This window comes from Pocillopora damicornis, chromosome 4 (genome assembly GCF_964200805.1).
Source record: "Pocillopora damicornis chromosome 4, jaPocDami1.2, whole genome shotgun sequence".
In the NCBI taxonomy this organism is placed as follows: Eukaryota; Metazoa; Cnidaria; class Anthozoa; order Scleractinia; family Pocilloporidae; genus Pocillopora; species Pocillopora damicornis.
In genome coordinates, this window is record NC_142673.1 from 16,516,397 (window position 1) to 16,534,750 (window position 18,354).

At 36.3% G+C, this 18,354-nt stretch overlaps 3 protein-coding genes across 3 annotated transcripts in view; 2 read left to right on the forward strand and 1 right to left on the reverse strand.

Moving 5' to 3' along the window:
• The window catches only part of LOC113677163 (abasic site processing protein HMCES), a 5,841-nt gene extending 1,233 nt beyond the window's left edge, over positions 1-4,608 (forward strand). The window contains exons 3-8 of the mRNA XM_027193925.2: positions 965-1,189; positions 1,763-2,030; positions 2,445-2,537; positions 3,085-3,150; positions 3,273-3,379; positions 4,062-4,608. Of these exons, the coding sequence (XP_027049726.2) occupies positions 965-1,189; positions 1,763-2,030; positions 2,445-2,537; positions 3,085-3,150; positions 3,273-3,379; positions 4,062-4,194 (892 nt within the window). The 3' untranslated portion in view covers positions 4,195-4,608. The remainder of the gene's footprint in view (positions 1-964; positions 1,190-1,762; positions 2,031-2,444; positions 2,538-3,084; positions 3,151-3,272; positions 3,380-4,061) is intronic.
• On the reverse strand, positions 4,080-8,711 carry LOC113677164 (cilia- and flagella-associated protein 77). Its single transcript, XM_027193926.2, has 7 exons — positions 8,524-8,711; positions 7,845-7,934; positions 7,068-7,167; positions 6,618-6,849; positions 6,223-6,328; positions 5,928-6,032; positions 4,080-4,974 (listed from the first exon to the last, which is right to left on the reverse strand). Exons 2-7 carry the CDS (start codon positions 7,911-7,913, stop codon positions 4,846-4,848), a joined length of 741 nt encoding a protein of 246 aa, XP_027049727.2. The 5' UTR covers positions 7,914-7,934; positions 8,524-8,711; the 3' UTR covers positions 4,080-4,845.
• Positions 8,684-18,076, forward strand: LOC113677160 (adenylate kinase 8). The gene is made up of 17 exons (XM_089203913.1): positions 8,684-8,815; positions 9,865-9,946; positions 10,239-10,288; positions 11,124-11,210; positions 11,431-11,457; positions 12,405-12,473; positions 12,870-12,908; positions 13,173-13,215; positions 13,523-13,594; positions 14,128-14,242; positions 14,594-14,679; positions 15,224-15,355; positions 15,965-16,054; positions 16,382-16,523; positions 16,980-17,060; positions 17,253-17,310; positions 17,701-18,076. The coding sequence occupies exons 1-17, from the start codon at positions 8,732-8,734 to the stop codon at positions 17,884-17,886; spliced, it is 1,443 nt and encodes a 480-aa protein (XP_089060039.1). The 5' UTR covers positions 8,684-8,731; the 3' UTR covers positions 17,887-18,076.
• Positions 18,077-18,354: the final 278 nt, after the last annotated feature.

The window sequence follows — 18,354 nt, forward strand, 5'->3', positions numbered from 1 at the left end:
TATGCTACTCACTCAACTGGTATCTAGTCAAGTCGCCAACAGTTCAACTTGCCAACATCAACTCGCTGACGTGTAAAATTGAGTAGAAATGTTGGCAAGTTGGTCCTCAATCCAGTACAACTTATTATAAGTTAAACATATAGAAAAGTAAAAGATCTTTAGTACAAAAACAATTTTTTTTCTTCCAACAAAGTTTATAAGGATCTCAGAGCGAATAAAGCAAGGTAAACATTGCCAATGACAATAAAAGCTTCAGACACAAAGGAGTTATTGTGTGACAACAACACTGTAAAGACTCATCATGTCAATCGGTCAGATTTTTTTCAGAAAAGTTGGCTTTCTAGACAGGATCTTTAGTAAAAAACAATTCTTTTGATTTTGATTTTGATTTTTTTTTTATTTTATTTTTCCCAAGAACTTGTTTGTGTCTTTTTTGGTCATTGGCAATATTCACCTTGCTTTATTTGCCTTGACATCCTTTTAATGAAGAAAAACAATTGTTTTTGTACTAAATATCTTTTACTTTTCTATATGTTTAACTTCTAATAAGTTGTACTGGATTGAAGACTTACTCGCCGATGTTCCTCCTCAATTTTACTTCTTGGCGTTGGCAAGTTGAACCATTGGTGACTTGACCGTAATTCACTCAACTCACTATCATAAATTGGATATTGAGCAGCTTAGCCTATCAGATCATAGGATTTGTGATGTAACACCAACTGATTTAAGTTAAGTCTGTAGTCCAGCCCCATGGCCTATCTGGCCATTGCCTATCTGGCCATTGCCTATCCTGGTGCTGTACTATGAAGCAACCAAAAGTAATGTTTCTCCCTCCTGGAGAGGATGCAAGTCAAGATCACTCAACACCTATAATTTTAATTTTAAGCTAATGGTTATCCTCAGTTATATGTAGTTGCAGATCTATCTCATTGATAAACTGAATGAATGCCTTCTTATTTTTTAGTCCAGTGTTACTGTCAAGTCAACATTTTAACAGTTTAGCATCAGAAGAGCCTTGTGAAAGGGTTCTTCAACCCATGAGATGGGGTTTAATTCCATCATGGCACCGTGGAGATCCCAAAGAGTTCACCTACAATATGAGCAATGCTCGTAGTGATACTTTGTTGGACAAAAGATCTTTCAAATCTCCTCTAGAGAAGGGTAACAGATGCGTTGTTTTAGCTGAAGGGTAAGTAACTGAACCAAAGTGGAGTGGTTACTCCATCTTTTCTTTCTTTTTCTTGTTTTTAACCCTTTACAACATTACATCAATGTGCATATTCTCCTTACTGTTCTCCATACATATCCTAAGGTCCTGACAAGGATAATTTATTGAAAAATCAAGAGCTACTTTAGTTTGTGATCGTTTCCTTCTTTCTTGTGACCTTGTTGTGTGATTCAGGGGTGATATTGTGAGGAGAAATTAGATGCCAATCACTATTAGGGGTGAAAGGGTTAAAAAAGTGTTTACCAGATTACTGACTATATTTTATTCAGACCTAGCTGCTGCCCCAAATTTCTTACGGATGTGATTGACATGTCCAATTATACCCATGTGCCCTATCTTCCAGGAGCTATACCATATAATGTGATCAGAAAGTATCAGGAAATAAGACTGTTGTTAAGACACAGCTATGGCTTACTTGTTACCTAATAAATAATACTGTTCTGATAATTTTGGACTCAAATTAGAAAAGTGTTTCATAAAATAAATTCAGACTAATATGTAGTGCTTTAAAAGTAAAATTTTTTTCATCAACAGATTCTTTGAGTGGGAGACATTGAAGGGAGGAAAGAAACAGCCATACTACATCTACCTCAAGAAAGACACAAAGATAGAAGTACAATACAAAACAATGACAGAGATTGAAGGAGAAAACAATAATGAAAAGGAGACAGATGTGAAAGATTTTCACATTAAAAAGGAACCAGAGGACTCCATAACAGTCAAAGCAGAAGAAGACGCACAGTTTGGAGAGAAGCGTCTCTTAACCATGGCAGGCTTGTTTGATTGTTGGAAGCCACCAAATGTATGTGATTCATCGGCTGTATAGAAATTAATTTCTAGTCACTGCTAGATATTAAAAGTTCTATAACATTCTCAGCAGTGTGATGGTAAGGGAAAAATTATTGTCTTTCCCTTTACACCCTAACATCAGTATCTATATTCTCTATACTTCTCTTTACGTTTCCTTTGGTGCTTTCAAGGAGAATTTGTTTAACAATCCAAGCTTCTTAGGTTGGTGATCATTTTTGTGATTCTCATGATCCCAATGAATGATTTAGCAGTATTTATATATGTAAGGAAAAATTTGATGCTGGTCTCTCCAAGGCTTTAAGGGGTTAACTAGCCTGAAACTTTATCTGGGATAATATGAACAACGTTAAAGAGGGGGAATTGAAAGTAGAAATGCAAGTCAGAATTCTTTTAATTTTGTTGCTAGGGAAGTGGTAATGAAGATGAAGAACTCTTTTCTTATACTATCATCACAGTGGATTCATCTCCATCTCTAAGATGGCTGCACAACAGAATGCCAGTGAGTAATGTTTAGTATATATCCTTTTATCTCAAAATGAAGCAAATTCATCCAAGTTTTTCAATAAAGAAAATATGTTTTAATTTACAACTAAAAGAAAGTCACAAGTTTTTATTCTTGCTTTTTTACAAAATCAGTTGTACTTAGATTTTCAAAGGCAGTCAGTGGTCTTGTGGTTGGGTGTAGGCCCTCTGAATCACTAACTAGTACATTTTTGATATCAGCTTGTTAAATGACTTAATCTCTTAAAGTTGGAATTTCTATTTGACAGTTGTTACTATGAATTTAATTCTAAAATTGTGTATCACGATTACAGTGTTTACTACCTTACTGGAATACACATATATTTCACAGCTATATTATGGAGGCAAGGCCTGTGTCCATAGTACAATCAGTGCATCTTAACCCTTTCACCACCAAGATCTCATTTTATTTAGTGATTCTCATTGCTATCAACCATACAATTCTTTGGAGTTTAGTTAGGAGAATTCAGTATTGGATCAACTGATAATCTCCCTACTTGATATTTTTCTCTTCTTGTTTGAAGGCTATTCTAGAAGGGGAAGAAGAGATTGGCCGCTGGTTAGACTTTGGAGAAGTTCCGTGGCAAAAGGTAATTCACAGGTGCCAAATAATTATGTACCATTGAAAATTATATTGAGAAATTTAAATGTACTCTTGCAATCAGTAAGCCCTATCTAGTTTTAACAGAATTTACTTTGTGTTCTATGGTAGGCTCTAAACCTTGTAAAACCCAAAGATTGTTTGGAGTGGCATCCAGTCTCTACAGTTGTGAATAATTCTAGGAATAAATCACCAGACTGCATCAAGCCAATTGACTTGTAAGTAACACCATTACATATTCAGTGATTTATATTTTTTACAAAAGTTTTACCAAGAACTTTCTTTTATTTCTTTTTGTTTCAATCCTCAACAAAACTGGAACACTTAGGACAAAATACTTTAAAATGAACACATTCCAAAAACTAGGTAATTTAGTATAATTATCAACTGAATTGATAACACAATTTGGCCACTGTTAAGAGTAACAAAGCTGATGTTTTGAGCATTAGCCCTTTGTCTGAGCAAGTGACTTTGTAGTCAACAGTACTTCTCTCCCTCTCCAGTGTTGGGAAGAATCCTTGAAACATTAAAAAAAGCAGCACTTGTTTTCAAAATTATTTGGGAAGGGGAAGTAGAAGAGGCTGGAATCTTGTTATGTGAGTGATTTTTACAATAGATAAAGTTCACATTTCACTCAAGCTTTTGGGAGTAATAACAAAAGTGTCCCTTCTGCAATTGAGCAAGATTGCAGCAGGGTGTTCAATAACTTTTTTCATAAGCAGCTGTTGATGGTGTAATGCAGGTGACTGTGCCCAGAAAAAGGAGTGGTGAGGCAAAACCCCAACATGGGAGCCTGCATGTAAGCTAAACTGGTAGCAATAGACTGCTGGTAACTGGCTTTTGATGAAATGTTTGTTGTTGCTGCTGTAAAATTTAAGGTATTTCTTTTTTCTTTTTAAGGACACAAAAACAAGAAAAGCCTATTAAAGGAACTTTATTTTCATACTTCAAAAAATCACCTTTGAAACAGGAGAAAGTGTTAGACGAGGGAGAGACTTCACAAGAACCATCTTATAAGAAAGCAAAATTCTAGCAGTGATAGTTGAACGTAATGGTACTTATATAAAGCATGCAGTTGCAATCTTATCGACTGGATAAAACATGCTCTTGTTCCATTTTTTTTTTACAACTACGTAACTGACTTGTAGAGCTGTCTACTCATGAGAGCCTGATACATGGAAATCTATTCATTCTCTCAATTTTTTTTATTCTTGTGGATAGTATTTACGAAACATTTATTAAAGGCAAGATGTGCATCAATTGTTTTTATTTGTAAACAACAGTTGCAAGAGGAAAAATAATTGTTTTTCAGTGAACAATGTTGAGCAGCAACAGACTTTGTGTAACTCTGTTACTTATTGAGATTATCGATTAAGAATCAAAGGGTACAAATAAAATTCAATTGCACTTTTTTCAGTATGTGCCATTACCATTTTATATCTGAAAAGAGCTCTTTGATTCCAGGTTGCTTTTTTTTCCAAGTCCTTACAGGCACAAAACTTTGAGTGATCATAAAACAATAATGCTCAAAAGACTTCTAGGAGATTCTTGATGGAGAAAAAAAAAGTTGATTTTCACTCTTGGGTTAAGTCATCTTTAGAATCATAACTTAAAATATTTTTAAAAATGTCTTGTCCACTCTTTTTTTAAAGGTTAAACGTGATGAAAATTGTTGTTTTGGTAATTAGCTCTTAGCAGGTTCATATATTCCATGACCAAAAACTCCCTGTCGTGAGGTGCTATCTGTTGCATGGTGTTTGAAAGCAGAATCTTTAGCTTGATCTGATCTAAAAGTGCTGAGATAAGCTGGGATCTGTGGAGACAATTTCAATTGTTTATTGACTCAGGAGAAAGTAACAAAACAAATTAACTGACTTATTGTAAAAGGTCCCTTAACCCTGTACTCCCTAACATCAGTATGCATATTCTCCATACTACTTTCTAGACATTTCGTAGGGTTCTGATGAGGAGAATTTGTTCAACAATCAAGAGCTTCTTTAGTTGGTGATCTGCTTTATTCTCATGACCTTAATGTTTGATTTAGTAGTGATGTTGTAAGGAGAAATTAGATGTTAGTCACTCTTAGGGGTTAAATGTTCCTTGCAAGCTTTTCAGTGAGTAGGTACTCAATTTTAGCACTCCAGCATGTGTGTTCCTTTGCTAGGGTTTGTACAGGTCCTGAAAAACCTGGAAAGTTCTGGGATTTTATTTGACATTTCTCTTGCACTGGAAAGTCCTAGAAAAAGACTGGAGGTCCTGGAAAGTACTGGAAATTTGCTGATCTTGAGCAGTAAAGTTTTCAGAATTTACATTCTTAGTAATGTATAAATTTACAATGTATATAAGGAGAATTGATTTTGAAATCTAGGGAATGAAAGGCTTTAAGGTGAAATTTAGAGTCCTAAAAAAATCAATTGGAGTCCTGGAAAAGTCCTTGAAATTTGTTTCTGAAAAAGGGTAAAAACTCTGTTTGCCTGTGGGAAAGTCTGAAACCTTGAGAAATATATGCTGACAACAGATCTGAAAGGGGTCCATATGTAGCACTGAAAATGCCGCACCTCTTTCAGATTCATTTCAAATCTTTCTTTAGGAAGAGAAATGTATGTCCAGTAGTGATTATTAGGAGGGCTTGCTTGTAGACTGATTTTTTTCTAGGCTTCTGAGTTGCCATATCATTCATTGTCGAGAGTTTTCATCTATAAACTCTCATAATATGCAGTGTATGTACTAGTGTCACAGTAAACTATATATTACAAACTTAATTACCTTTTCAAACTTCTTCATTTGCCATAGTGGAGATGGATCCACAGGGGGTTGGTATTTTCTAAGCAGTGAAGTCCTTGTCTCATAGATGGTTTTATCAACGTGTCTCTAGAGACAAAAACAACAAAAACAACAAAAAATTGGTCGACTTGATGGCATAACGTTAAGTTTATACTTAGAACCTAAATTTATGAGCTGTTTACTATATGCTTCAGAATAGGAGTTGGAAGTACATTTAAAGAATTAAGGTACAATTTTGAAACAAAAACACAGAAAACTGTTCATTTGTGCATAATACCTTCTGCTCTTGCCTTGCTCTGGCTGCTCCCTCAGCTTTCCGTCTTTCTTCTATCCAGCGGTCCTGATATTTATGTCCCAGAAGATCATAAACTGGAGTGGAAGGCCTACATAGAGACAATTCGAATTTTATTAATAACAAGAAAAAACTACTGATGTGAGGTGGTTACTCATTTTGTGAGCTATTTCATAATTATAAACAACCTACATAACAAACCATTTCCATAATTTCAGGTTTACATTTTTGGATTATAGTGAGTGGTTGAATAACAGAAAAAAGTGATCTAAGAAACACAAGTTTTTATCGCTTTCCAATTTTAAAACATAACCAAAAATTATCTGACTATGTTTTGTTAAATTTTGAGACATGGCCTTATTTCAATAAGTTAAACATACTTTGTAGGAATACCAAAGACCATTGTAGGTGGGATTCTTTTAACTTTCAATGATGTCTTTTCATTGCCAGAGTCTTTCCTCCTCATGTCATGTGTGGCACGGTACTGAAAATGTTCATGAGCTGTTGTAAGGCCGGCTTGAACTGCACCTTTATTTAATCCAATAAAATCTCTTGGAGCTTTTTTCTCCTTAAGATAGAGGGGAGCCAGTGGGGCAGACCTCCATACAAGTGCTAAAAGAGAAAAAAATGCACTTGTAGTGTAACCACTGAATATGCAACTATGATTATATAACTAATAAAGTGTAACCTTTGAGAGTAAAATATTATGGTAAATTTTGAGCTTAATGACCTCTGTGCAGCCTCGCCCCTACCCTCCCAATTTTTCTTTGGAGGGTAGGGGACAGCTGTAAACAAGCTAGAGCTCAGTAGTGGAGTGTAAATGTACTTACCATCAGCGGTACCGCTGTCCTTTCCTTCATTTGGCTTTCCATAAGTAAACCCATCAGGGGGAAGGGTAAAGCAACGCCGCAGTGGTCTTCCAAGTTCAGACTAGAAAGTATTATATTGCTTGTATAAATAGACTTGAAAGAAATTGTGATTTATGAAATAATGGCAAAAGATTTACATTAGGTATACTCATGATATAATGAAATCCTCACAACACCACTCCACCTTTTGACAAAAAAAGCTCTGGTTTCTCCATGATAATGCAGGTTGGTAATGCAGTGATCACCAGGAAACCAGACACAATAAATGGAAGAAAAAACATGACAAAGGGAAATTTCTACACTGAACAGAGATTATGCTTTAGGCTGCTTTCCATATGATTGCTGGTATTGTCTCAGTTGTCTAGAAAACAGAAATGATTGGGATGATGCAGATGATCACATAGAAATATGGCCCAAGTGTCCAGGAAAAATGACACAATTTGCATTACAGGAAATTCCCAAGAAACACACTTCAGGCTAAGATCTGAATTGCATCTACCCCATCCACCCCCCCCCCCCCCCACCCTCTTTGAACATCCTAAGGGAAATAATGAGCATGTCTGAGTAAAAAAATTGAGACGTTTTGTTTGGGTATTGTCCATTTGAAGCTTGCACTAGTATTTCAACCATTTTATCACTTGCAAGCTGCTGTACACCACCTCCCCCTCAAATGACCCCTGATAACTCTTGTCGATTGTAGGAAAAAAAAAGAGGCAATACATGTAAAGTGGTTGTTACCTTTTGTAGAAGAGGATTATTTATCAGAGATTCTCGTTGAACACCCAGCGTAACATAGTCCTTGCTCATCTTGAATTTTTAGCCCTAAAACTACCAAGAGTACGGAATGTAGGGGAGATCAGCGGGGCGTAATTTCACACGATTTCGAAAATTGAAACCCATTGTTTGCTCAAGATCGGGGTAACATTGTTTACACAGGTCATCTCACGACCTCACAAAACGTTTTTGGAATTAGATTCTAAGTTTACTCGCTCAACCTCAGAGCGTTTTACAGGTAAGAATTAAAAAAAAATATGTATATTTGTTTCTTTCTAACTGCATACCAGATTACAGTTGATTTTGATTACAAAAGAATATTTGTTTACAGAGCAAAATGAATGTGCGACAGCCAACATGAAATATGATCTCCACAAAATTATTCCTTAGTTTTCCCGTCTTTTTTTTCCACATTATTCACAACTAAGCCTAAACAAACTGAATCTTAAAATATAGAAAGACAGCCTTAAAATCGACAGACCTCTTCTGTAGTCCGTATCTCAGATTTTAACATACTCTGCTTGTAAACCCGATATCAGGTCGCGCGGAAATACGCGAAGTAAAAGTGCGATCTACTTTCGTCGAAATAATAACGGTTTTCAAAAACGTTTTGTTCATTACTTTTAAGAAAACAATTACATACCTTTTGAACAGATTATAACCTCTCTATAAGAAAAGATTTCACGGAATTATCTTATGATTTTCGATGACCTTCCATTTACCGATCATCTGTTGTAACGCGAGTTATGAATATATCCGCACAGTTGCTATGGACGCCAAATCCGTGCTGCTGGAGTAAGGAACTGCAGGCTCGTCCTGTTTATCGTAGCAACTGAGAGGGAAAATTCAAGATGGATGCAACGAAGAAACCATTGTTAATTCCACCTGAATTCTCAAATTATGCAGAAAAACATGGTATTTTTCAGATTTATGAGGTGAGAGACTGGTAACAGTTCGTGACTGCGTCGAAGATTCAAATTCTCATATTATTTTTATCGGCAAATAATGCCTCAGAGTTTAACTGAACATTAGCCCGGATCAGTATCCTGAGACCAATTTCTGTTAATCTGGTCGCTGAAATCCCTAAGTAACTGAGATATTATTGAAAAGAGCAGTAGATCTTCTGTTTCACGTATTAAGGGCTGAACTCTTGATGGGCCTCTAGGCCAGGGTGTGTTCCAAATGAAAGTCATTTCAAAGTTATGCCTAAGATTTTAAAGTAGGCATAATTTGGTTCTGTATATTCACTAATGTTTACGTTTTGACCTCCCTTCATCATTCACAATGACAATTTTAACATTGAAACAGTGCGAAATTTTGAAAATCAAGCTCAAATTCATTTGCTCAACGCAGCCTTAACAGTTTTCATGCACCAAGTCTCCCCAGTAGCTGCAATGATGCGGTATCATCAGCTTGTTTACAATTGGTGTGTCATGAGACAAACCCGTATATCAGTGGTAATTGCTAGTGAGACTTAATTGCTTCTGTCATTTTCCTTGAAATAGGAAGTGCACATAAGGTTGGGCTGGTTTGTTGAGACCTTAGTATATGTGTGAAATACCCTGACCTGCAACTTTGCAGCTACACACTCATGTACTAAGTCAGAGTTTCTGCCAACTGGGCAATACCATGTTATTACTGTTAAGTTACATAACATCTTTGAGCATGAGAAGCTTGCCCAGATGTCTTAATCCGTGAGTGACCAAGACTGAATTTCTCTTTACAATATCTATGCAACATGCCAAGCACTGACAAGTGATGGGAATAAAGAAAGAATTACTGGTAATAGAAAATTATAAGTTGATCCAATACAAAATTCTCTGAAAAAACATCATGAGAATTGTATGGCAAACAGTAAGGAGAATTACTATTGAGATCTTGGAAGTAAAAGGGTAATAGTATACAACATATTTTCCATCAGGTTATGCAATGAGGAATTAATGAAAAATGAATACATTGAAGTTAATTTTGTTTTGTATTTTAGTCCCTTCTGACAAAACTGATAATAGAACAGCCTGCAGACCCACTGACCTATATGATAGGTCTTCTGGAACAAGAAAGTGAAGGTTAGAACTTGCTCTCTAGTCTAAAGAGAGGACTATCATACAAAAATTTGTGTTGCCCCCACTGATTTTTTTCTTTGACTTAAAGCTCATGACCCAATAGCTTGCCATTAAAGATGCTAAAAGCATTTGAAACCCAATAGCTTCCTAAGATTTCCACTGACTTCTCATGGGGGAGGAAAAATGGATGGAACAGCATATTAAGAGGAAATAAAAAGGTTTTTCTGCTTAATGTTACTTGAATCAAATATTGTATCACTTTTACACTCGAGATTATTGTTTCATGATCATATAGTTCCACAGATCATTATTCATGGACCTCCAGCAGCAGGAAAGAGAACAATGGTAAGTTCATATTTATATTTGATTTCTACTGGGTTTGCAATGTTTGAAAGGTTATGATAACCCCGCGCTAGTATGTGGAAAGGCCTCCTTTGAGAAAATGGTAATTAACCCTGAGACCTACACACTTTTTATTACATCTATTCTTTATAATCAAACTGTTGATCTCTGGTGAAATAAAGAAGTATCTATCTGTAGAAACTAGCCTTTAAGTGTCCCATAGAGGAGAGTCATTTTACAGTCATGGAGGAGATGAGGAAGGGGAGATGATGATGACTCCCATAGGGAGTGAGTCACCAAAAAATAAATTTTAATCAATCAGATATAGGGGAAGTTTTCAGTCAAATGTCAAAAGCAATCAAGAATTGCATTGGCTCAGGTTTTTCTGGTTCTGTGGTTGGTCCTGAAGACTTGTGCCTCTCAACCCTTTATTGTTAATTCTTCCCTCTAGCTGCTAGACATTTCCTTGTAAATTAGTTACAAGAATTTGGAGTTAGATCAAGATAAAAACTTTGACCTGACAAGTTTTTTGTCACTTTTTGCAAGAAAATGTTCAGATATTATGGGGAGAAGTTAATTGTTAATCACCTATGGGAATCAAGGGTGAAACAATCAGATGCAAAATTCAAAACAATTTAGACTTGTTCATACACCTTTTTCCACGTTTGAAATAGGTTGGATTAGTTAATTTTGGGATCTCACTGGCTCCTTGTAATGCTTAAAATGTTACTGGTTTTTGTGATTACTTTTAGCCTTTCATTTGGTTTTAGTGTCACAACAGTCAATGAAAAAGTATGTTAATGTAATTGGTTAATTTATTAGCTTTTTTCCTGTTTAGTCTGTGATGGCAGCAAAACATTTTGACTGTGTCCATATCACACTTGATAATCTCCTGGCAGAATCAGATTCAAAATCAGCAAAGAAGGTAATTGAATTGTAACCAATTTCGCATCCACCTGGCTTCCAGCTCAGGGTTGTATATGAAATATTTACTTTATTGAATTCTCACAAAGAACAAATGATTTACTCTGAACAGTGTTATGTGGGATTGACTAAAAATTTTAAAACATTGGAAATTTCTTAAATTAGTCTTAACCATGTAGATTTTTAAAATGACTAATATGATTTGTCTCCCTTGTTTTAAGGTTCAGGAGTACATATCAGCAAAAGAGGTATTGTTAGTGTTACTTTTTATTTAATCTAGTTTGTAATGATTCACTTCTTTCAAAATGGAAGGTTTAGGAGATCTATGAGCTCTGATTAGTTGTGGATAACTTGTCAGACACAGTGGACTAATGGTCAGTGCACTGGAATCTGGGCTGGGAGGTCTGGGTTTGAGTACAGGCCAGGTCAATGTGTTGTGTTCTTGGGCTAGACACTTTTACTCTCACAGTGCCTCTCTCCAGCTAGGAGTATAAAATGGGTACTGTAGAATTGTCACATTGTCTCTCTCCACCCTAGAGTATGAAATGGTACCAGCCAATTGTTAGGGAAGCCTGATGCTGGGGGGGTAACCTAATGTTGCACTAGCATCCCATCCAGTGGGGGGGAATAATACTCCAAGTCACTTCATACCAAGGAAACTGGAATAAACTTTGGTAGGGTGGGCCATTGGGCTTCAGTACAGACTTTCTTTGTTACAACAAAGTGATTTAACACAAAGCAAATCTCTAGTCTTTGAATGCAAATTTTCTGCTTTTAAATGTCATGAATTATTTTTCTACTGTCCTAATATTTAGAGGAAATTAAATCATTTTATCAAAATTATAGATTTAGAACAATTGGTAAACATTAAATTTTTTTGTGAACTTTAAAGGAGATGAGATTGATGCTCCAAGCCTCTAAATTGAAACTTTTAATAGATTGTCTTTTTTTTATTGTTGTCTGTTAACTCGGTTACACAAAGAGGATTAAGTAACTGGGGATGGGAATGTAATTTTTTTCAGAATTATCAGTTGTTAATGGTAATCAAGTCAATAATGGTAATCAAAAGAACTTCAAAATGAAAATTGTTTATGTACAGGAGTTTGAAGTCCATTCAGGGCTAGTAGAAATGATATACTTAGTGCTTCTTCAGATCAGAGGTCAGAATATAATGTTTATCACCTTTTTATTTTAGACGGTACCTACTCATATTTGGGTCAGTCTCATCAAAGAAAGACTACAGAAGGAAGACTGCATCAGTAAGGTAAAGTCACTTTTGGCTGAATCATTGAATAACAGTTTTAATCATGGTCACCATGTTTTTGTTTTATACTTCCTAGTCATCATATTTGTCTTAAAAATATATTTTATTTTTCTCTTACTTTTTGTCCACAAGTATTCAGCAGGAGAGGAAAAATTATTACCGTTGTGTTTTTGCTAAATCTCAAAAGCAAAAAAGAAAACACCAACAATTGGACCAGCTGATAATCCCCTAATTATTAGGGGATTATCAGCTGGTCCAATACCAAATTCTCCAAACTCACATCATAAGAATTGTATAGCAGACAGTAAGGATGATAACTAATGAGATCTTGGCAGTACTGAAAGGATCAAAAGGATGAATAAACTAAAGTCTATTTCATTTTTACATGTATCTCAGGGCTGGTTGCTAGAAGCCTTTCCACAGACAAGAGAGCAGGTTTGATGTTAAATGGTTTAATTATGCTCTGTTACATAGATTGATTTAGATAATTAATTATAATAGCACATCAGAGTGACTGAGAGATTAATAATAACATTTAACCATATCTACATGTAGTAAGCATACATTTGTTTTCCTCCCTGTCAATGTTAATTGTCACATGACTGTCACTAAAAGGTTTTTAAAATAAATTCTTAAAGAAACAATATGTTTATTTCAAACAAGATTTTCTTAGCAAAAAAGTCTCTCTTGTACTTGTAGGCCCAAGCACTTCAAGCAGAGGGAATCAACCCAAGACATTTTGGTGAATACTGTCTACTGCCAATGATATGCTTTTAAGCTGGTGCTGTTTGTGCCTTTTATAAAGAAAGATGGCTTTTTTTATTGTGCATATGCATGCTTTTAATTCCATGTAAATGGTACTGATTTTTATAAATCAGCCAATGTCAACAGATCAACAAGCATCAGTCACCAAATGGAAGGAAAACAAATAAGGAAACTAATAAAAGTTGATAGAACTGTGATACAATAAGTTATGAAACAGCAAGATAATTTTTCTGTAATATAAGTAATGTCTGTTAATTACTGATTTAATGATTTTTGTTTAATAGTTCTTCTGGAGGCTCCAGACACAGTCCTGATAGAAAGAGTGATGGGGAAGAGAATTGATCCAGAGACTGGTGGTAAGTACTTACAGCTATTCCAAATATACTGTCTACAAACCATTTCACTTTCATAAACACAACGTCAATTTTCTTACTGCCTGACATACATCTATTGCCTTTTCTTTGCCTGTGCCACATATTGATATTGCATGGAGCCTTTTCTGGTTTATCTCCCCTTTTGAGTGAAGAGGTTAATATGTACTCATTGATTGAGTAGGAGGGCTGGACAGAAAAACATTTGGCTTGAAGTCATGAAGTATGTAGTCAAAACAAAGAGACAAATATTTAACAGTAGGGCTGGAAGTAACATAGTGTCAAAAAGTCTTTTATCATCTGAGCACTGTGTCTTACAGATTTTTAAATTATCTTTGAAACAACTTGTAAATAGGACATGATTGCCTACATGTAAGAGGAGCATGGGCTGAACAATTGCAAAAACCTTTTTTAAAAAAGGTTTTCCTATTCTGTTTTTATTTTGGCTTTGTTTTTAGAAATCTTAGATACATTATGAGATTTTATTTGTTTTTTTAAAAAATATTTTCTCTCAACAGATGTGTATCATTCAACATTTGACCCTCCCAGTGACCTAGCGGTTGTGCAGCGTCTCGTACCAGACTCTAAATCCTCTGAGAAAGTCATGATTCAGAGACTGATGGAGTACCACAGGTAATTACCTCTTAAAAGCAAGTGCTCATGTGGTATGTGTAAGTCAACAGAAAAATTCCAAATTTGTGGTAAATCCAATTTGGACTGAGTCTTGAGAGTTAAATCTGGGATTGCTTTACTTTGCTTTATAAATGGTCTACAAAATCGCTCCTCCTTCTTAGCCAATCAGATGTCTCATTACAACCAACTGTGTCTTAGTCCCTCGCATTTTTCCATGTATGATGCCAGTTGCATGCATGCTGTATTTGCCTTGAGTTTTCATTGGCTCATTGCCGTGGCTACATTTGATCTGATTGGTCATTGATTGTCGTCAAAGGAACTCCCTATTTCTCATCGTCTTGCTCTTTGTAGGCATATTGATGGAATCTTGATGTGCTTCGAAAAGATTCATAAGTCCATAAACGTTGATCAGCCAAAAGCAGATGTCTTTTCACAAGGTACACATTATTTAAGTTTTATTTTCGACTTCTAGTGGTAGATGTAGCTGAAGCAGAGGAGTAATTTAATCAATGTTCTTAATTTTGTTTTACAATCACTTATTAACGAAAGTTGTGAGATAAGGCAGATTACAGCAAGCACATGTAACATTTTCACCTTTGAGCAGTTGTTGTTTAGGAGTGAGGGATGGATGTACAATCATTTATCAACAAAAGCTGTGAGATAACGCGGATTACAGCAAGCACATGTAACATTTTCACCTTTGAGTAGTTGTTGTTTAGGAGTAAGGGATGGATGTACACTGACTATCTTATTATTGAGAGATCTGAAGTAATGTTTAGTTTACTTCCTTTCTGTTGCAATGCATTTTTTGTGTATGCACTTTATTTACATTATACCTTGTACACAAAATAAGTATTCAGAGTCTGTTTGACCATCCATTTGCTATGGCTTGCCTGCTCAACCTTTCAATGAACATCTACTGCTGCAAGGAGTTACATTTATCTAGATTTCTCAACAGCCTTGGCTATTGTGTTCTTTCAGTGCTGTCCTATCTAAAGATGAATCATCGAAATAATGCCCCTCATACCCCGCGATTGATTCTCCTGGGCCCAACAGGATGTGGCAAGAGTGTCCAGGCGGAACTGTTGGCCAGTAAATATGGCTTTGTGAATGGTAAGAGAACACTGAACGCCCAATATGATTCAATCAGTTGTGTCACAGCTGAGCACAACGGTTTACAGGTGACGCGTACTCAATCGACCTCATCGCTTGAAGGAGACTAGCAGTATGCAGTCGAAACGTTGCAATCCACATCCGCAGTGACCACATTGTGAGACAAACAATAATACTTCTCTTTGAAACCAGCAGCATAGTTGTCGAAACGGTGCGATTTACAATTTGTTATGACTGTATCGTAAGACAAACGATTAAAATTTTATTTATATTTTGAACTAAGGTGAAAAACAGAAAATTCTATCTAACAAATAACTCGCTTTTCGAACTGCCCTTGGCTTGAGATGTATCTGCAGGAAAAGAGGAACCCTGAGTGAATATTTCGTAATCCTGGGCCAGGTTGTAGTTAACACAGCGTTGCATGGTTGTTTTCTACCCCTTTTTCGCGGACTCAAACACGAGCAAAAAAGAATTTTGATGCATTTAGAAGCACTTTTGCGATGAAATTAGATGAGAACATTTCGATTTCCATTTACCCAACATATTCAGGTTACTGAGTTTAGTTTGCTCGATAGAGCGGCATAACCATAGATGTTATTTCTCTGTTAGTTTCTTGCACAGAGCTGATCAAACAATCGTTGGTAGATGATTCTAAACTTGGTGAAGCGGTGAGGCCGTATATTGATCGGCACATGTTGGGTAGGTGCAAAACTATTAATAATGATGTCACTCAGACAAGCATATAAAGGTTGTTTCCAGCAAAGTGATCTCCAACATGGAACTAGCAATTTGTGAAGTTACAAGCAAAAAAGAGAGTGCAAAGTTTGAACACGAGCTAGGTGGATCCTCCTGTTTTTTTTTCAATTTTTTTTCGGCGAAACGACCAGTATGAGTATTTCTTCCCTTTCCTCGTAATCAACGCTTTCAGATAAATTTCGTCACCATGTACGGCGAAGTAATGTCCTATAGATATGTTCATACTTTTGTTTTGTTTTTTTTTTGTTTTTTTTTGTGATTTCCGAACAGTACCCGATGATTTGGTTCTACAACTACTCAAGTCTCGCCTGGCCCAGTTGGACGCTGTTACCAAAGGCTGGGTCATTCATGGCTTTCCTAAGACAAGAGAACAGGCAGAGTCACTGGCCAGGGCTGGCTATGAAGCAAATAGGTAATGAAAATAACAAACATGACGGAAACTGTATGTTCCCTTGTTGCGACCATATTGAGTGGCTTGGGAGAACTGATCGGATATGTTGGATAAGGCGGATTAGGGCAAGTTGGAAGGGTCGGGAGGATTAGATAAGACAGAATGTAATGGCTCCATTCGATTGCACGTTTAGATTAAGTGTCATAAAACCCAACCAAAGTGATCACAGCAGCCATTCGGGGAAAAAAAACATCAAAAGGTTTTAATGAGAACGCAAAGTTTAAACAAGAATACAGCTTGCAGCGCTGAAAAACGCTAGTGTATAGTCACGACTGGTTATATCTGTGCAATGGTTGTTCGAGAGTCCAGGTTGCCTAAGTTTTTACATTAATCATAAGGCGAAATTGAGCAATACTTGAACATTTCCGAATTATTAGCTTCGCGCTATTTCTCAGAGCGCCCTTTTTGATATTTTAGGGTGATTTTTATGGACGTTCCAACTGACACCATTCTTGAAAGATTGACTCTGCGCAGTGTAGATCCAGTCACCGGTGAAAGGTGGGTGTTATTCCGTAACAACGTTCCAAAGTTTGTCTCCTGTTTGTCCTAATGTTTATTATTTTATTATTATTTAATAAATTTCATCGTATATATTTCTGTTTGATCCTTTTATAGTGTTGTTCGGTGCCGTTTCGTTTTTGTTTAGGCAAGGCAAGTCAAGTCTAATGGGATGTCTCTTTTCCTCTTCAGGTATCACTTAATTTATAATCCACCTCGCACAAACGAAGTAAAGCAGAGGTTGCATACAGTAAGTTTTCAGCATATGTTATTGCTGTACTAATCGTCATTATCACAAGAGTAACCGGTGCTTCGAATTTTACAGTGACGGATCTAGGGAGAGGGGTCGCAGGGGATCCGGTCCCTCAATGCAGGTATAATTAGCCAATCGCCAACAGCTCGATACTGGCCGTTTACTGGCTATTGACCAGATTGTTTTTGTACGTTTTGGCATCGTATCAGTCCTCGGTAAGAAAAACTTTGCAATTTTACAGCCATCTTGACCGCGGAGAGAATTCTTCGAAAGCAAGATAAGTCACTATAAGGTCTCTCGGCAAGCCAATCCGAACAGATGGTTTTCTTTATCTTGCCCGACATTGGAGCCAGCCATGTAGTAAATTGTGTTCTTACCTCCTATTAGAGTCCGAAAGACGTGGAATCAGCGGTCAACTCACGAATAGCTCAGTACCAGGCTTACATCGAGGAGATTGCGGAGTATTACGAGGAGTCTGCGCAGCACATCAACGCCGATCAAGATATTCACACCGTGTTCGAGTGTATTGAAAGTATCATTGTAAACCCCATTCCCACAAAGAACGAAGTGTAATAACGCCATGCAAGGAGGATGTGCTTTTATAATTATATTGTCGGCCACATTATTAACAAAGCTGTATATAGAGCACTGTCGTGGTGTCTTAACGTGGTACTAAAAGAATGTTTTCTATCTGGTCTGTTTTCAGTCTAGAATGTCGATATGGCCTTTTTAGTTGATTAAAGGTGTGACTTTAGCAAATTAATTTTTTTTGCAATCGAGTGTTCGTCCATTTCTTGGTATCTTGAGAGTCCAAGAGAGGGTTGTTTTTAACTTAAACCCTTTGACCCCTAAGAGTGACTAGCATCTAATTTCTCCTCACAATTTTACCCTTGAATCAAACATGAAGGTCTCGAGAATAAAGGAAATGATAAACAACTAAAGAGACTCTTGATTGTTGAAGAAATTCTCCTTGTCAGCACCTTAGGAAATGTATAGAGAACAGTTTGGAGAATGATCATACTGATGTTAGGGTGTAGAGAG

What these genes read in the sequence shown, in the direction of transcription:
- LOC113677160 (XM_089203913.1), top strand. Translation starts at nt 8,732, where the DNA reads ATGGATGCAACGAAGAAACCATTGTTAATTCCACCTGAATTCTCAAAT. An exon ending in AGTACATATCAGCAAAAGAG is followed by an intron (nt 11,458 to 12,404) that starts GTATTGTTAGTG and finishes TTTTTATTTTAG; the next exon opens with ACGGTACCTACTCATATTTG. An exon ending in TTCCACAGACAAGAGAGCAG is followed by an intron (nt 12,909 to 13,172) that starts GTTTGATGTTAA and finishes TTGTACTTGTAG; the next exon opens with GCCCAAGCACTTCAAGCAGA.
- LOC113677164 (XM_027193926.2), bottom strand. Translation starts at nt 7,913, where the DNA reads ATGAGCAAGGACTATGTTACGCTGGGTGTTCAACGAGAATCTCTGATA. An exon ending in ATAATCCTCTTCTACAAAAG is followed by an intron (nt 7,168 to 7,844) that starts GTAACAACCACT and finishes AATACTTTCTAG; the next exon opens with TCTGAACTTGGAAGACCACT. An exon ending in GTCTTTGGTATTCCTACAAA is followed by an intron (nt 6,329 to 6,617) that starts GTATGTTTAACT and finishes GTCTCTATGTAG; the next exon opens with GCCTTCCACTCCAGTTTATG.